The 13,669-nt window shown below is 37.9% G+C and overlaps 1 protein-coding gene across 5 annotated transcripts in view; it reads left to right on the top strand.

The window, feature by feature from the left end:
• The window catches only part of CEP120 (centrosomal protein 120), a 78,145-nt gene extending 70,545 nt beyond the window's left edge, over nucleotides 1–7,600 (top strand). For 4 of the 5 annotated variants that reach the window (XM_048849380.2, XM_048849382.2, XM_048849381.2 and 1 more), the window contains 2 exons: nucleotides 4,301–4,446; nucleotides 5,108–7,600. In XM_048849380.2, the coding sequence (XP_048705337.1) occupies nucleotides 4,301–4,446; nucleotides 5,108–5,345 (384 nt within the window). In that variant the 3' untranslated portion in view covers nucleotides 5,346–7,600. Of the gene's footprint in view, nucleotides 1–4,300; nucleotides 4,447–5,107 lie in introns of those variants that run through there. The other variant, XM_048849383.2, reaches the window with a different exon arrangement.
• Nucleotides 7,601–13,669: the final 6,069 nt, after the last annotated feature.

Genomic DNA, 13,669 nt, shown 5'->3' with positions numbered 1-13,669 from the left:
TCTCTGCCCAATCAGAGAAAATTGCTTTGTACAATCACCACATGTATATCAGCCCTGCTTCCACTTCCAGTGAAGCTTTGCTTCAGCCTGCTTGCAAGGCTGGAAGGCCTGATGCAACCTGCTCTGCCAGTATGAAATGACCAATGCAGGACAAAGAGAGTGTCATGTAGGCCTTATTTCTCCACAAGGTCTCCCTCACAGTGGCCTCCACAGACCCCATTTGTGACTGCTGTTCTGTTTGTCCCTCATTTGTGGCCCTTATAAACTGGCAGTCATGATTTTCTGTATCAAGAAACTTCTAGACATGGGGGCTGTTAGCGCATTCCAGCATAAAAGAGGACCTCCAGACTTTCGACTAAAAAAGAATCTAGAGGTTTCTAGCCTGTCCCTAGTTTGTCTCCACCCAGCCAAAGATGTCTCTGGTTCATCAACATCAAAAATGTGTACTTTCACTTTCTAGCTCACTTGAGTTTTCTTTGTTTGCTGTCAAAATGATACTGCTAGCATGTTGTCTTGCCTTTCATCCTGTCTTTGTTCCAAAGACACTGAAACTCCTGGTCATTGTATTCGCCAGCCTTAAATGGTAAGATATCAGTGTATTGCATTATTTAGATAATCTCTGTATAATGTTTCTTCTTTTCAGGGTGCTTCCTAGGGCCCCAACATGATTCTTTCAATTCTCCAAAACCGTAGCTTTATGCCGAACCTCAGCAAAAGCTCATACTTGCCTTTTGAGGAGCCTGGACCACCTAAATGCCAGATCTTGTTCTCTCCTCAAGCAGGTGATTCTCCTCGGTGACACATTCCATAAACTGAAGGACACAATCAGAATACTTCTGTTCACTCCATTCACAGCCATCTGATGCTTTCTTCACCGTCCGTGCCTCATGATATTCTGTGGTAATACGGATAATATTGTGCATGGACAGGCTTCACTCCTAACTCCTTCAGACCTTTTTGCTCTTGTGAGGGGACTACCAAGAAGAGACCTTAACTCTATATACCACCTTTCCAGCTTGTTTGTTTACTGAGATGGTGGACTTTTCCCAATAATCTACTTCAAGTGAAGTTTCCCCCAGAATCATGCACAATCTGAATCTTGAGAGAAACAAGATTGAGGGGCTGGAGTACCCACCTGAGTTCCTTTTATGTGACAGGAGCAGCAGTAAAGAAGGAGTTTAGTTGAAGCATCAGATAGCTGGACCTGAGGACCATAGGATATTTCTTATAGAAATTTACTCCTTCCCCAGAATCCATAACAATCCTTTGGAACAGAACGACGGGGAAACTTGTATTGCGATACAGGTTGAAAGAGAAGAGAGAGGCCCTTAGAGCTCTTTTCTTCTTCAGAGATGTTCAGAATTCTGATCTGGGCTGAAAGAACATCATAATGTCATCTCCTGTATACAAGAAACTTTCAACATCTGGGCTAGTTCTCAAGCCAAAGGAATAGGATTTAAACCAACAGGTTCTCTCCAGGATCTTGGCCTTCAAGGAGACTCCAAAGGTAGACACGGCTGTACCCTGCAGTCTCAAAAATAGTCCTGTTCCCAGACACTGAGTAAAGATAGTTTAGCAGCTCAAATCTTCTCACTGCCATGGTCAAGTGAGGTTCTTCTATACCTCTTTTATCATTGTTAAGGTAGTGTCAACAGGAAAATCAGGTGGTTGGGCATTCCAGACACCTGTTTCAAGGAGTTGTCTATCAAACCTCTTCAGATTTCCTGTTGTTGAGGGTCTTCTGAAAGACTACCTGGTCAGCTATTTGAACTTCCCTAGACTCTAGAGACTGAGAGGCTGAAACTTCTGGATTTATTCTATTCAGATGGTGGATAATCTCCTGAAATCCAATCAAAACTGTACAACCAAGGTTTAACACTGTCTCTGTATGCAGCCTTATTTCCTCCTTTGAGTATTAATCTTAACGCTGCCTTAATTGGAGACTGACTTTATTTTCTCTTTATCTCTTCTTTTCACAAAAGCTAAGCTGCTTGCAGGTTCAAGTGGGAGCACCAGGAGTTTGAGGATATATGGAGAAACACTGGATCCTCCTCTCTGTATTTCTAAACTTGTATGCAATCAAGATGATCAGACTGGCCTTTTGCCTTCTTACGTAGATGCAAATTTAATCTGGTCTTTCTGACTTTGTACCAGTCTCCATTTGAGCCCATGATGATATGCTCATTGTTTGTTCTTACCACTGAAGTAACTTTTTCTTATGCATTTACCTCTTTCTGCAGATTAAATGAGTTTGGAGCGTTAACCATTAAGGAGAACCTTTCCTACAGTTCTTCTGGACAAAAGTAGGATTTTGAACAACTCTGGAAGTTTTGTCCCAACTGAACTGAGCCTTTCACATTAATTAGGACGTTACTCTTCCTCCTTTTTGCCTATTCTGTTCTACTGAAGTTTGCCTTTATTATGTGGATGCTGAGACTTATAAGTACTGTTCCCTTCTACAGATCGTGTGCTCTGTTTCGTAGTGTGATATTTTAAAAGAGGCCATAGGCTGATGTCTTTGCCCCATTTAATTTAATAAATGCCCCATTGACTTCAGTAGGGGCAGGATTTTTCACTGTGTCCAAAGCCCATATAGTAAAATAGACTTACTGTCCTTTGCTCCAGTCTGAAAGTCAATAGGGAAACTACTTCTGCTTTAGTAAGCTCACATTCATCTAGCCTGTAAGTCAGCGGCTGGCTCATGGGAAGAAAGCCATAGCCCTTTCATGAGGAAATTTGCGGTAGCTGCTTCCTTCATTTACTAATCATTACAAAATCTGTTCTTTCCTTTTTGGACACTCTCTTCAGTGGCTGGCTCCTACAGGTTCCTGTCCTTTCCTAATTCTTCTCTTCTTTTCTGTTTGCTAGTGGTGCCAGGACTGGTGAATTACATATACTGCGCAAATAGATTTTATTAATGAAGTCAGACAGTGGAGAGTAAAACGGATGCAAAAAAACGTAAAATGTTGCAAAGTCAAGCAAGCACAAGTTAAGATATTCCAGAATTAAGGGGGACCATGCAGTATGACATGTAGTATTTAATGACCTGATCATATGCTGTTTTTTCCTACAGGACCCCTGCCTCTTTCAGTGCACGGAATGGACTGTGTGCAGTGAATGAAGCAGGGTTATGTAGAGCATTAGTCAGAAGACAACAGGAAAAGAAAGGATAGTCCTTGTTAAGGCAATTGAATATCACCAAGAAGAACTGGGTTTTGTCCCTGATGCTGCTATAAAATGTAATCTTTGATGCTCGGCAAGTCACTATGTTTTACATTATGGGAATTTGAAAAATGCATTTAGGAATTGAACCAAGTTTTTACAAACTGTGTATAGGTTTAATTTTTGTTCTGTTTTGGACCCTCTGGGCTTTTATTCAGGGTTTGAAAATTAAATAAATGTAAGAAGAAATCTAGGTCTATTTTTAGATTTTCACGCCTGACTTTCTAAGTGCTTGTCTGCTTGCACCTTTAATTTGCGGCAAACTGGCATGTGAATCTATCCCACACTAGCCTCCAGCACCTTAACTGTCCAGTTCATTCATGTGGTTTGATCTACCCGCTTTGAAATGGGAGTAGATTAAAGCACACTATCTGTTTGTGCATCAACAGGGTCCATAATGACAGTGTATGACGGGCTGTTGCGGGGTAGATTCACATCCCAGCTTGCAGCGAACTAAACGTTCATGTAGACATGCCCTAAGACTGGACACCAGTTTAGAAAGTAGATCTTTTCACACTATAAAATTACCTCTGCCAAACAAAACTTTGTGGTGCTATGAATAGCAGAGCTAGTAGGGAGAGAGAGTCGCATACAACTACTTAGAGTTTTCAAATTTTACTTCTCACTGTATTGAATTTTTGTGCTTATAATTATCTTTCTAGGTATTTATATAACCCCCATTATTGTAGTTACTTGAGCAGTATTCAAGACTGTAGTCTGTGTTTTTCAGTTTAAGCAAAAACTTCAGACCCGTGCACATCAGCTCTAAAATATACCCCTTGGATATTCTACTACTATTTGAGCTAGTACTTTTGGCCTCCGATTTGGTTGCAGTCTGTTCCGGACAAATGGTTAGTGTGATCTTCACTGAGGCAGTCTTTTGCCTCAATCTTATTTCATCAGTGACTGACATCAGAATTAATCTCATATATACACTAAATATTTTGTATTGACTCATTGTGCTACTTAGTTACTGTTTCTATATTATTACTTGTGGATTCTGAAACACTGTAAGCTTTGTTACAATTAGCACTTTTAATCAGTAATATTTAATGTCAAATTATTTTTTTCCCCTTAGCGTGAGCAAGAGAATGCTATGGCCCGCCTTAAAAAGCAGCAACAAGAGCTGGAGCACATGAGACTGCGCTATTTGGCAGCAGAGGAGAAAGAAGTGGGAAAAACAGAGCGAAAAGAGCTGGAGGATATCAGAAATGAACTGAACAGGTATTATAGCATTTGTAGGATTTTTCCCTCTGCCTCAAAATATAGGGGAAGGTTCAGTTGAATCAAATTTTAATTGGTTGTCAATCCAGTAAAAGAACACAGTTTAGTGTCCCTGAGGTAAAAAATCGCTCATTTATAAAATGTAACAGTCTTGTATTATAGAAAATCTATGCCAAAGGCCACTATCACCAGTTTTTGTCATGATTGTGCTTATACTGCAGCAAGTCTTTTTTACTCTCAACTCTAAGCAGGACTGCTTCATAAAAAGCTACACTAATGGTGATTCTTTCAACTCTCCTCTTGGCCCACATCTTTATATTTTAAGTATATCTAATGTTATGCTCCATTATTATTATGCTTCCACTAATTTTGAAATCTGAGCTTGGTCACTTATGTGGGTTTTTAAACTGTATTATCAATGCAAAAACCTTGATGAAATCATGGTAATATGTACACAAGTGATCTAAGGTATTCTTAGATTCAAAAGGCTTCCTTTAAATTTAATCAAGCCAAGGGTTAGTTTGTGTTACTTAAAAAAAAAAAAATCCGTGATTTCCACTACTTCAGTAAGAAATTTCAGTAAAAATCCATTTAGAACATTAATACAAGACAGAATTTCCATGTGTCCTCTACTTGTATGATGTGCTTTTTTTATTGTCAGGCTAAAGCAACAAGAAGACAAAAAACAATCACAAGATTCCAGAGATATTTCAGTTGAGCGAGCGGGTAGTGTTCATACTAGACAATTAAATGAAAGCTTGGATGATTATCTCACTCGCCTGATAGAAGAGAGAGATACATTGTTGAGAACAGGTGTGTATAACCATGAAGACCATATAGTAAGTGAATTGGATCGCCAAATCAGAGAGGCGCTCGCAAAAAGAAGCAGCAGTAAATAGTATATTTGGAAAATATTTTTGTAAATTTAAGTCAGATATCTTACGTTTTAGCACAATAGGATGTTTAATTTTACAAACTAAGGCCCTGATTCTGAAGAGGCTTAGACACATGATATATTTTACACACTTAGTAGACCTTTTGAAGTCAATGTAAATGTTCACAGGACGTGAAGTTAAACAGGTGTGTATGTTTATGCAGGATCAGAGCATTAGGTGTTGTTTTTTTTGACAATTTTTTATGTTCAAATATATTTATATGTAAATATACTTACATATTTTTTGTATTTTCTGTTTAAATATCTTCTACCTCTCCCCATTACCCTGGCTGGATTTATTTATAATAGCATTTTTAAAAATATCTATTCTAAGCTTCTCTTCAGTATTTTTCATAACTTGTTTTATGGATTTCTTTCAAAATAGGTTTTTCAATAAAATTGTATGAGTAAAATGCGAGTGCAGTAATTCCCAGTGATATGAGTTTTGTAAATTCTTAGGCAAAACAAGTGCTGCACTTCTACAAATGTCATATCCTGTTACATTTGCAAATATGTTTAGTTTTTTAATTTTTAAACTATTTCTGTGACCACAGTTAAAATAATTTAATCATCAATTCTGTAGCTGAGTATTCTTTTAGCAAAACACCTTTTTTAAACATGTAACAGTTGCAGATGACACACTTTTGAAGATAAAACCAGAGGAATATTTTACCAAACTGAAACTGCACAAATTAAGTAACTCCACGTCTGATCTTGTAACCATTCTTAGCATGGAAATCTCTTTGCTATCAATGGGAGTTTTGCATGCAAAGGGACTACAGGTATTAGTTGCCCATGAGGAGGTTAAGGTCCTAATTCAGAAAAACACTTAGGCATGTGCTTAAGTCCATCCTTATTCAGGAAAACACTGGTTCAATGGAATGTAAGCACATCTTAAATGTAAGTATGTGCTTAATGCCAATACAATTACAATTAGTGCTTTTGTAAACAGAGATGCTTTCCTGAATGAAAGTCTAATGGCAATGGTTACAAAGTTTTTTCAACCATCTGTGGCTTTCAGCTTTAAATTTTGTGTGAAATTGAGATATAAAGAAGTTAAAAAAATAAAATGTTATATTTGTTAATTGCCATAAGAGAAGAGCACGAAGAATAGGGTGGTGGTTTTTTTGTTTTTGTGACTGCCAGAGTTGAGTAAGGGCCATTCTGCATTATAAGCCCTTTACTCTGTTTCAGCAGTTAAAATTTGTAGTATGGGCAGGGCTGAAAGTTTAGACTTAATCTCTTTTCCCATCAATGAATGCTGGGGTTTTGATATATCGCCTGTTCGCACAAATGTTAGTGACTGATGCAAATCTCATAGTACTGAAAACAAACCCCAACAATTCAGTTTCACTTCAAACATGAATGAAGACAATGCAGAAAACTTTTTTTTTTTATTTAAAGTAATCACTGGACTTTTATGGTGCCCGGGCCATATAAGTGCCATATTCTTCTTTTGGAGCTTTGCTTTCATGGAACACAGATTTTGTATTGGTTCTGCGTTTACTTCTGATATATTGTTGATAAAGAGGACAGTATTTCTTTATTCTACCACAGGTCAGTAATTTATTTAATGGACGGTTTGTTTAGGTCACTTTTTTGGAAGAAAACAAACTTTTTAAAACACTTACTTTGTGGGGGCAAAAGTGAACATAACATTTTTTTCATGAGGAATGGTCATTTATCAATAAATACATTTCATAACAAAAACAAGTAATACCTAGTAAACTTGTCAGTTTAAAAAAATGTTTATTGTAATATGTTAATGGGTTTAAAGATGGTAGTTTAAAAGAAAAAAAACAGCAAAAAAAACCTCCACTGGCAATGGGAATAATGAATGCTTAGGTAACCATTATAAATCCATGGAGAATTGTAGATATTTAACTATGGCTACATATTCTGTATCACTGATATGATTATATGCAAATATAGTCAAATATGGGATGTTTTATTATCTAAAATGGAAGACCCATTCAGAGTTCTTTGAGTCATCTTTCTCAAAGTTTATTCCTTTGCCAGGATTATAATTTTTTCAAACACTAGAGGGGGCCTTAGACTAAAAAAAGGCAACTTTAAGGCAATCTTAAAATACTGAAGTGTGGTTTACTTTGGCTTTAGGTGAATGTAAAGATTCTCATCTTTAAAATTATTATATTTTAAATTTTGTGATTTTCATGTTTTTGTTATTTAACAAATAAAATCTGAATTTAAACAACTTCACATTTTGCAGAGGGCTGAGTGATTTTTATTTTCAAATTGTATATTTGGGGAAAACATTTTACTTCAATTTATTGTTACCAAAAAATCTATTGGTGTGTGAGGTGCTTTGCACATAATTGTATATTCAATCCATGAAAATGCTGGCAAGTTTAATTTGAAAACTCATTTGTTTCTAATTCATTGGCTACTTTTACAGCAAAAATAAAGGTGGCGGTGGTGCAAGATTTTTTTTTTAAGCATTCATTACCGTGAACATTTTTCACTTTAATCAGCTAAAATATTTTTAGTAATACACAAGATAAGGACACTTCATTTTTTTTAAACCTGTTTCTAGGCATGCTACCTAGATGTTCATGTCCATTTACATTTAAAAACAGCATTACAAGAATGGGAAACATATTCTGTGACCCTCTAGATAAAAGCTTTTCTGTATATTTTTGTTCGTACCTATTGACAATAGATTGTATTTTGATCATGATTGAAAAGGATGTGGATGGAATTTTAGGCTCTCTACTTATATGCAGAGTAGATTTAATTTTTTTCAAACATAACTTGCCCGAAGACTTTTCTAGCTAAAATAGCTGTTTATATTATATCTGGTACAAATAAATTTTTCTAGAGATTTGTTATGTATTTGTGTGTGTGCGCGTTGTGTTCCAGAGCTACTTTTAAATGCATTGAATTAACTCAAGATCTGGTCTTGTTCCAGCACACTAGTAATCCAGTGAGACCAAATCTCACTTTAATTCACCCCTAAAATGTTTCAGTGAGGCAGGAAAAAGAGCACCCCCCCCCCCGATACACACAGAAACACAAGATACTTGGGTTTATTTGAGTTTATCCAATAACTGAAACAGTCAAGTTCGTAAGAAATTCATATGCACCAGCTCCAGCAAACACTTACTTATGCACATGGTTAAAATCCTGGTCCTATCGGAGTCAGTAGCAAAAATCCTGTTAATTTCAATAGCTCAGGATTTCACCAGTGAAGTAAATGGGATTCATATCTGCAAGTGTTAGGTCCTTAGATTGAAATAGCTTTAAGTGGTTCCCAACATTCTTCATGTTGCAACCCCGTTTGAGCTCACCTCTGTTAACGTGACCCTCGGGGGTCTGAGAGGTTCAGGGGTTGAAAATTTAAAAGCATGAAAAAACATTTCTAGACCATCTAGTTCCTCCAAAAAATGGCAATAGTATGATCCCAATTTTATAATAATTTATAAATAGGGCTGGCACCTCTGAGGGGCAGAAAAACTGACCACTGGCCATGGAGCATGCCCCCCTCACCCTCCTAACCTCCTCTCAGGCATCCACCTGTCCCATTACCCCTCCCCTCCCTCAAGGGAGGGGGAGCCCTTCTGACACCATGTGGACACAAGAGCCCCTGCCTCCTCCCCATGAGCCCCTACATCCATGTCTGACCCCCTTGAGAGAGTCCCCACTTTTGTTCCCTAGCAAGCCTCTGGCTCTCAGCACCTAGAGAAGCAGGAGCTTCAGCTGCCATGTCGGCAGATTGAGGACCCAGGTGCCACTCTGAAGGTGTTCCCAGCGCTTGTGTGACGTGCTGATTGATGCGCTGCACCTATATGTGTGTGGGTGCCAGCTTACAGTTGGTTGTAATGTGCCACAGTTGGGGTTTATCTTTTTCTCGCTTAGCAAATGCTTTCTTGCATTTGTAATTCTCCCCCACCCACTTTTTTCCCCCCAACATGTCTCAACTCCCTAGGTACCCTTTCACAACCCTCTACTCCCACCCCAGGGTCTTGACCCATAGTTTCAGGGAAAGCTACAAAGAGTCATAGATCTCCAGAGAGTTGTTTGTTGTGTTCTTATTTTGTAGTCTGTTGTAGATTAATTAAATTTGCCTTAATCTACGGGATAACCGGCCCAGACCCTGCAACTGACTCTGCATGGGCAGACTCCTGCATGGAATCAGTTGCAGGACCTGGGCCCATTTTTGTCCAAATTCAGTTGTTTAACTGGAGATGGGTCATTGGTACCTCCAAAAATAAGGGCATCTGTAAATGCATTACTTATATGTGATAGCCATTTTCTCTTCTCTCTTAGGCACATTAATTATTGAATATTTATATGTCAGCAATGCTGACTTGCTTGGCACGACACAACTTCACTACTAGAAGTGTTACCTGAAATAACTATATAGCGCTATTGGTTAAAGATAGAAGGGTAGACCTGTAACGTTTTTATACCTTCACAACTGACAGTGGAACTTTGATAAAGGTTTTGAGACTTGTACAAACAAATTGAACACGTTTCTTTATTAATTACTAGAATGCTTATCTGAAAAATCTTGGCTTTAAAAAAGTTCATAACTGCAGTGCAATGGAATTCAATAGATAAAGAAATTTGCCAGATGAATTATATAAAAGAAAACAGCAGTGTTGTGCTTTGGAACTAGATTTTTAAAATAGAGTTGCATAGTTTATTTTCCTGTATATGGCTTTTTGTGTGGAGTTACGGCAATTGTACTTCATTTCAATAATTGTTTAAGTTGTTTGACAATTTGTAATCCACTTTCAAGATCTGCACCTTTTCTACAATGGTAATTTTATGTCTGACACCAAAGTTTCATGTATTCCACCCTTACCCTTCTTCACTGGAATTAAGATGCTTCTCCTTTCCATCCACTGAGATACCCCAAGCCCATGACGCAATGATCAAGGATGGAAGTTCTCTATCACATCTGTTAAGTGCTACTGAATTATGTCTATACTAGTTAATACATATTTACTCAATTATTTATTTTGCTACTACTGTGCTTAAATGATCATGACCTGTGTCAAATCTCAAAGAGGAAGCACTAGCTCTGCTATTGTTAAAGACAGAACTGCAGAAAGGCGGCTGTATACTTAGATCTCATTTCATTTGCTTCTCCGGGGGGTTGTATTAGTAGTGTTTTCATTAGAAATGTTTTTACAGATGTTGGCTCTCCAGATATGAAGTCTCTGTGGTGGAGAAGCAGTCAGGAGTTTGGCATCCAGGATAGAAAGAAAGGGGTAGGGGGAAGTCAGTTCTGAAAGACTAATTTTATGGAAAAATAATTTACTGACTTTCCAAGTATAAATGTACAGTAACCCCATGGAGGCTTTAAGATAGAGGAATTGAATTCTCGCAAGTACAGAAATTGTTTTCTATTCTTAATTTAAAATCCTCCCACATCTGACATTCTTCATCATAGCAGACTAAATTAGTGCCCATTAATAATGCTCTTGGAAAAGTTGCACCTACTAATTTGTAGGCCAGTTTTGTGGGGGGTTGGTTTTTTGTTTTTGTTTTTTTTAAAGAAAAATACTTGCAGTTTGACAGCATTTTGAGAATCTTGTGTGTTACGGAGAAAAGTTTTGCCTCACAACTGTACACACAATATACCAGTGTAGTAGTACAGAGGTATGCTGAATGTTTGATTAGATGGTTTTAGTGCATGTGTGGGTATATTGATGAAGGCACATTTGCACTGACAAAATAATTCATGATAAACATTCAGAACATATATGAAGACTTTAAGTTAGGTTCATGTTTTAGGATTCTAGAAGAACAAGATCTGATAAGTCAAATGATCACACTGGGGTGCTCCATCCTGTTTCTAACCAGTCTGGAGTTTGGTTTTACTGTAAGAGGAAACTGTTAAAATTATTTTCACAGAAGTGTCATCACTAAAAGTCATATGTTTAAGAATGTTTTTTATTGCATAAAACGCTAAATAAAGTACATCAAGTCATAATGACGCTGCAGCTGAGCAAAGCATTTAGTTGGTAAATAGTTCAACACGTATTTTATACCAAGCTGCTGATTTGATGCTAGGCGGTACAGATGGCTAATGCACTAGTATTTTAATTCAGGACATAATTCTGTAGGTCACCAATGGGAAAATGAGCTTGTTGGTCACACCTTAAATTCTAGTGGAAGTTTACTCAACACAGATGTCAAGGTTCCTCCCCACTCTGAACTCTAGGGTACAGATGTGGGGACCTGCATGAAAAACCTCCTAAGCTTATCTTTACCAGCTTAGGTCAAAACTTCCCCAAGGTACAAAATATTACACCCGTTATCCTTGGAATGGCCGCTACCACCACCAAACTAATACTGGTTACTGGGGAAGAGCTGTTTGGACGCATCTTTCTCCCCAAAATACTTCCCAAAACCTTGCACCCCACTTCCTGGACAAGGTTTGGTAAAAAGCCTCACCAATTTGTCTAGGTGACTACAGACCCAGACCCTTGGATCTTAAGAACAATGAACAATCCTCCCAACACTTGCACCCCCCCTCTCCTGGGAAATGTTGGATAAAAAGCCTCACCAATTTGCATAGGTGACCACAGACCCAAACCCTTGGATCTGAGAACAATGAAAAAGCATTCAGTTTTTTACAAGAAGACTTTTAATAAAAAATAGAAGTAAATAGAAATAAAGAAATCCCCCCTGTAAAATCAGGATGGTAGATATCTTACAGGGTAATTAGATTCAAAAACATAGAGAACCCCTCTAGGCAAAACCTTAAGTTACAAAAAAGATGCACAGACAGAAATAATTATTCTATTCAGCACAATTCTTTTCTCAGCCATTTAAAGAAATCATAATCTAACACATACCTAGCTAGATTACTTACTAAAATTTCTAAGACTCCATTCCTGTTCTGTCCCTGGCAAAGACCAGCATACAGACAGACACAGACCCTTTGTTTCTCTCCCTCCTCCCAGCTTTTGAAAGTATCTTGTCTCCTCATTGGTCATTTTGGTCAGGTGCCAGCGAGGTTACCTTTAGCTTCTTAACCCTTTACAGGTGAGAGGAGCTTTCCCCTGCCAGGAGGGATTTCAAAGGGGTTTACCCTTCCCTTTATATTTATGACAACAGAGAACCTTTTAATGTGTTCAATGCAATTGGCTGTGTTTGTGAAAGAGAAGCCCAGGACTTGAGCAGACCACGTGTTACAGATCAGGACTGAGGTGTATTGGCAGGGCTGTGACTGGAAACAGGCATCATATTTATTTATATTACAGTAATACCTAGAGGCCCCTATCAAAGAGCAGTGTCCCATTGTGTTAGGCACTGTATACGCATAAGAAAACAGTTCTCACCCCCAAAGAGCTTAAAGTTTATACAGCTTATTAGCTTTATTTTTTATGTACAGTGATTTAAATTAATGCTTTTAATCCCTTATTTTTATGAGCAGTCACACACCTGTGAGTGTAGAGAGCTGGGTTTGGGCTACTTCTCTGAGAACCCTTTTAAACTTTGTGTGGAGAAAAGGGTTAACATACCTTGACATAAACATGAACTTTGTTTTTTAATCAGGTTGTATAACTTCTATAATGTATTCACTTAGCTAACATACTTTTTTTTTCTTATTTATGGTTTTCCGAAGCATAGCTGATTATGATATTGCTTGAAACATCTATTTTTTTATTTCATCTCTCTCTGGAGATGTTTATGGGATAACCATAACCCAAACATTTCCTCTGAAGAAATGGTGAGTTAGTAACCCAGAATAATCTGAAGCAAATTCACAGGATGTCAGCAAGAGCACAGGATGGCTTACCACACACACCATAATCTATCTGTACCAAAGCTGTGCCTCCCTACAAGTGAGGGGAAGCTACCACTTAGGAAAGCTTGCATGTATGTCACCCTGTACATCCAGTCTCTAAAGGGGGGAGTTTTTACCCATCCTTCTTTCCTGAATGACTTTGCTTTGTTTCATACCAGTTCCACCACCATTTTTCCATCTGCTTTTGACCCACTTGTAGATTTCATTGTACCGCCTTATCATGAAAAGTCATCTTGCATCATGTGAGTCCTGAGACTATATCCAAATATATACACTTGTCCTCCTGCTCTGTGAATGCCATTGAATAACATTGTGATCCTTGGGCGGGAAACGCACACACAGTCCCTTCAGGACAAGTGAAATTTTATGGCTCCAGGATTGTATCTTCCTACTGCATACAAAAGAAATCATTGGTCCCCCATAATATTTCTAAAATTATCTAAAGTTAGTCGAATTTGGAGAGTGTTTAGAGTCTCCCCCAACCACAATATTAAGCCCACGTT

This window comes from Caretta caretta, chromosome 5 (genome assembly GCF_965140235.1).
Source record: "Caretta caretta isolate rCarCar2 chromosome 5, rCarCar1.hap1, whole genome shotgun sequence".
In the NCBI taxonomy this organism is placed as follows: Eukaryota; Metazoa; Chordata; order Testudines; family Cheloniidae; genus Caretta; species Caretta caretta.
Note: the sequence above shows the minus strand (reverse complement) of the source record. Positions and strands in the feature narration are given on the sequence as shown.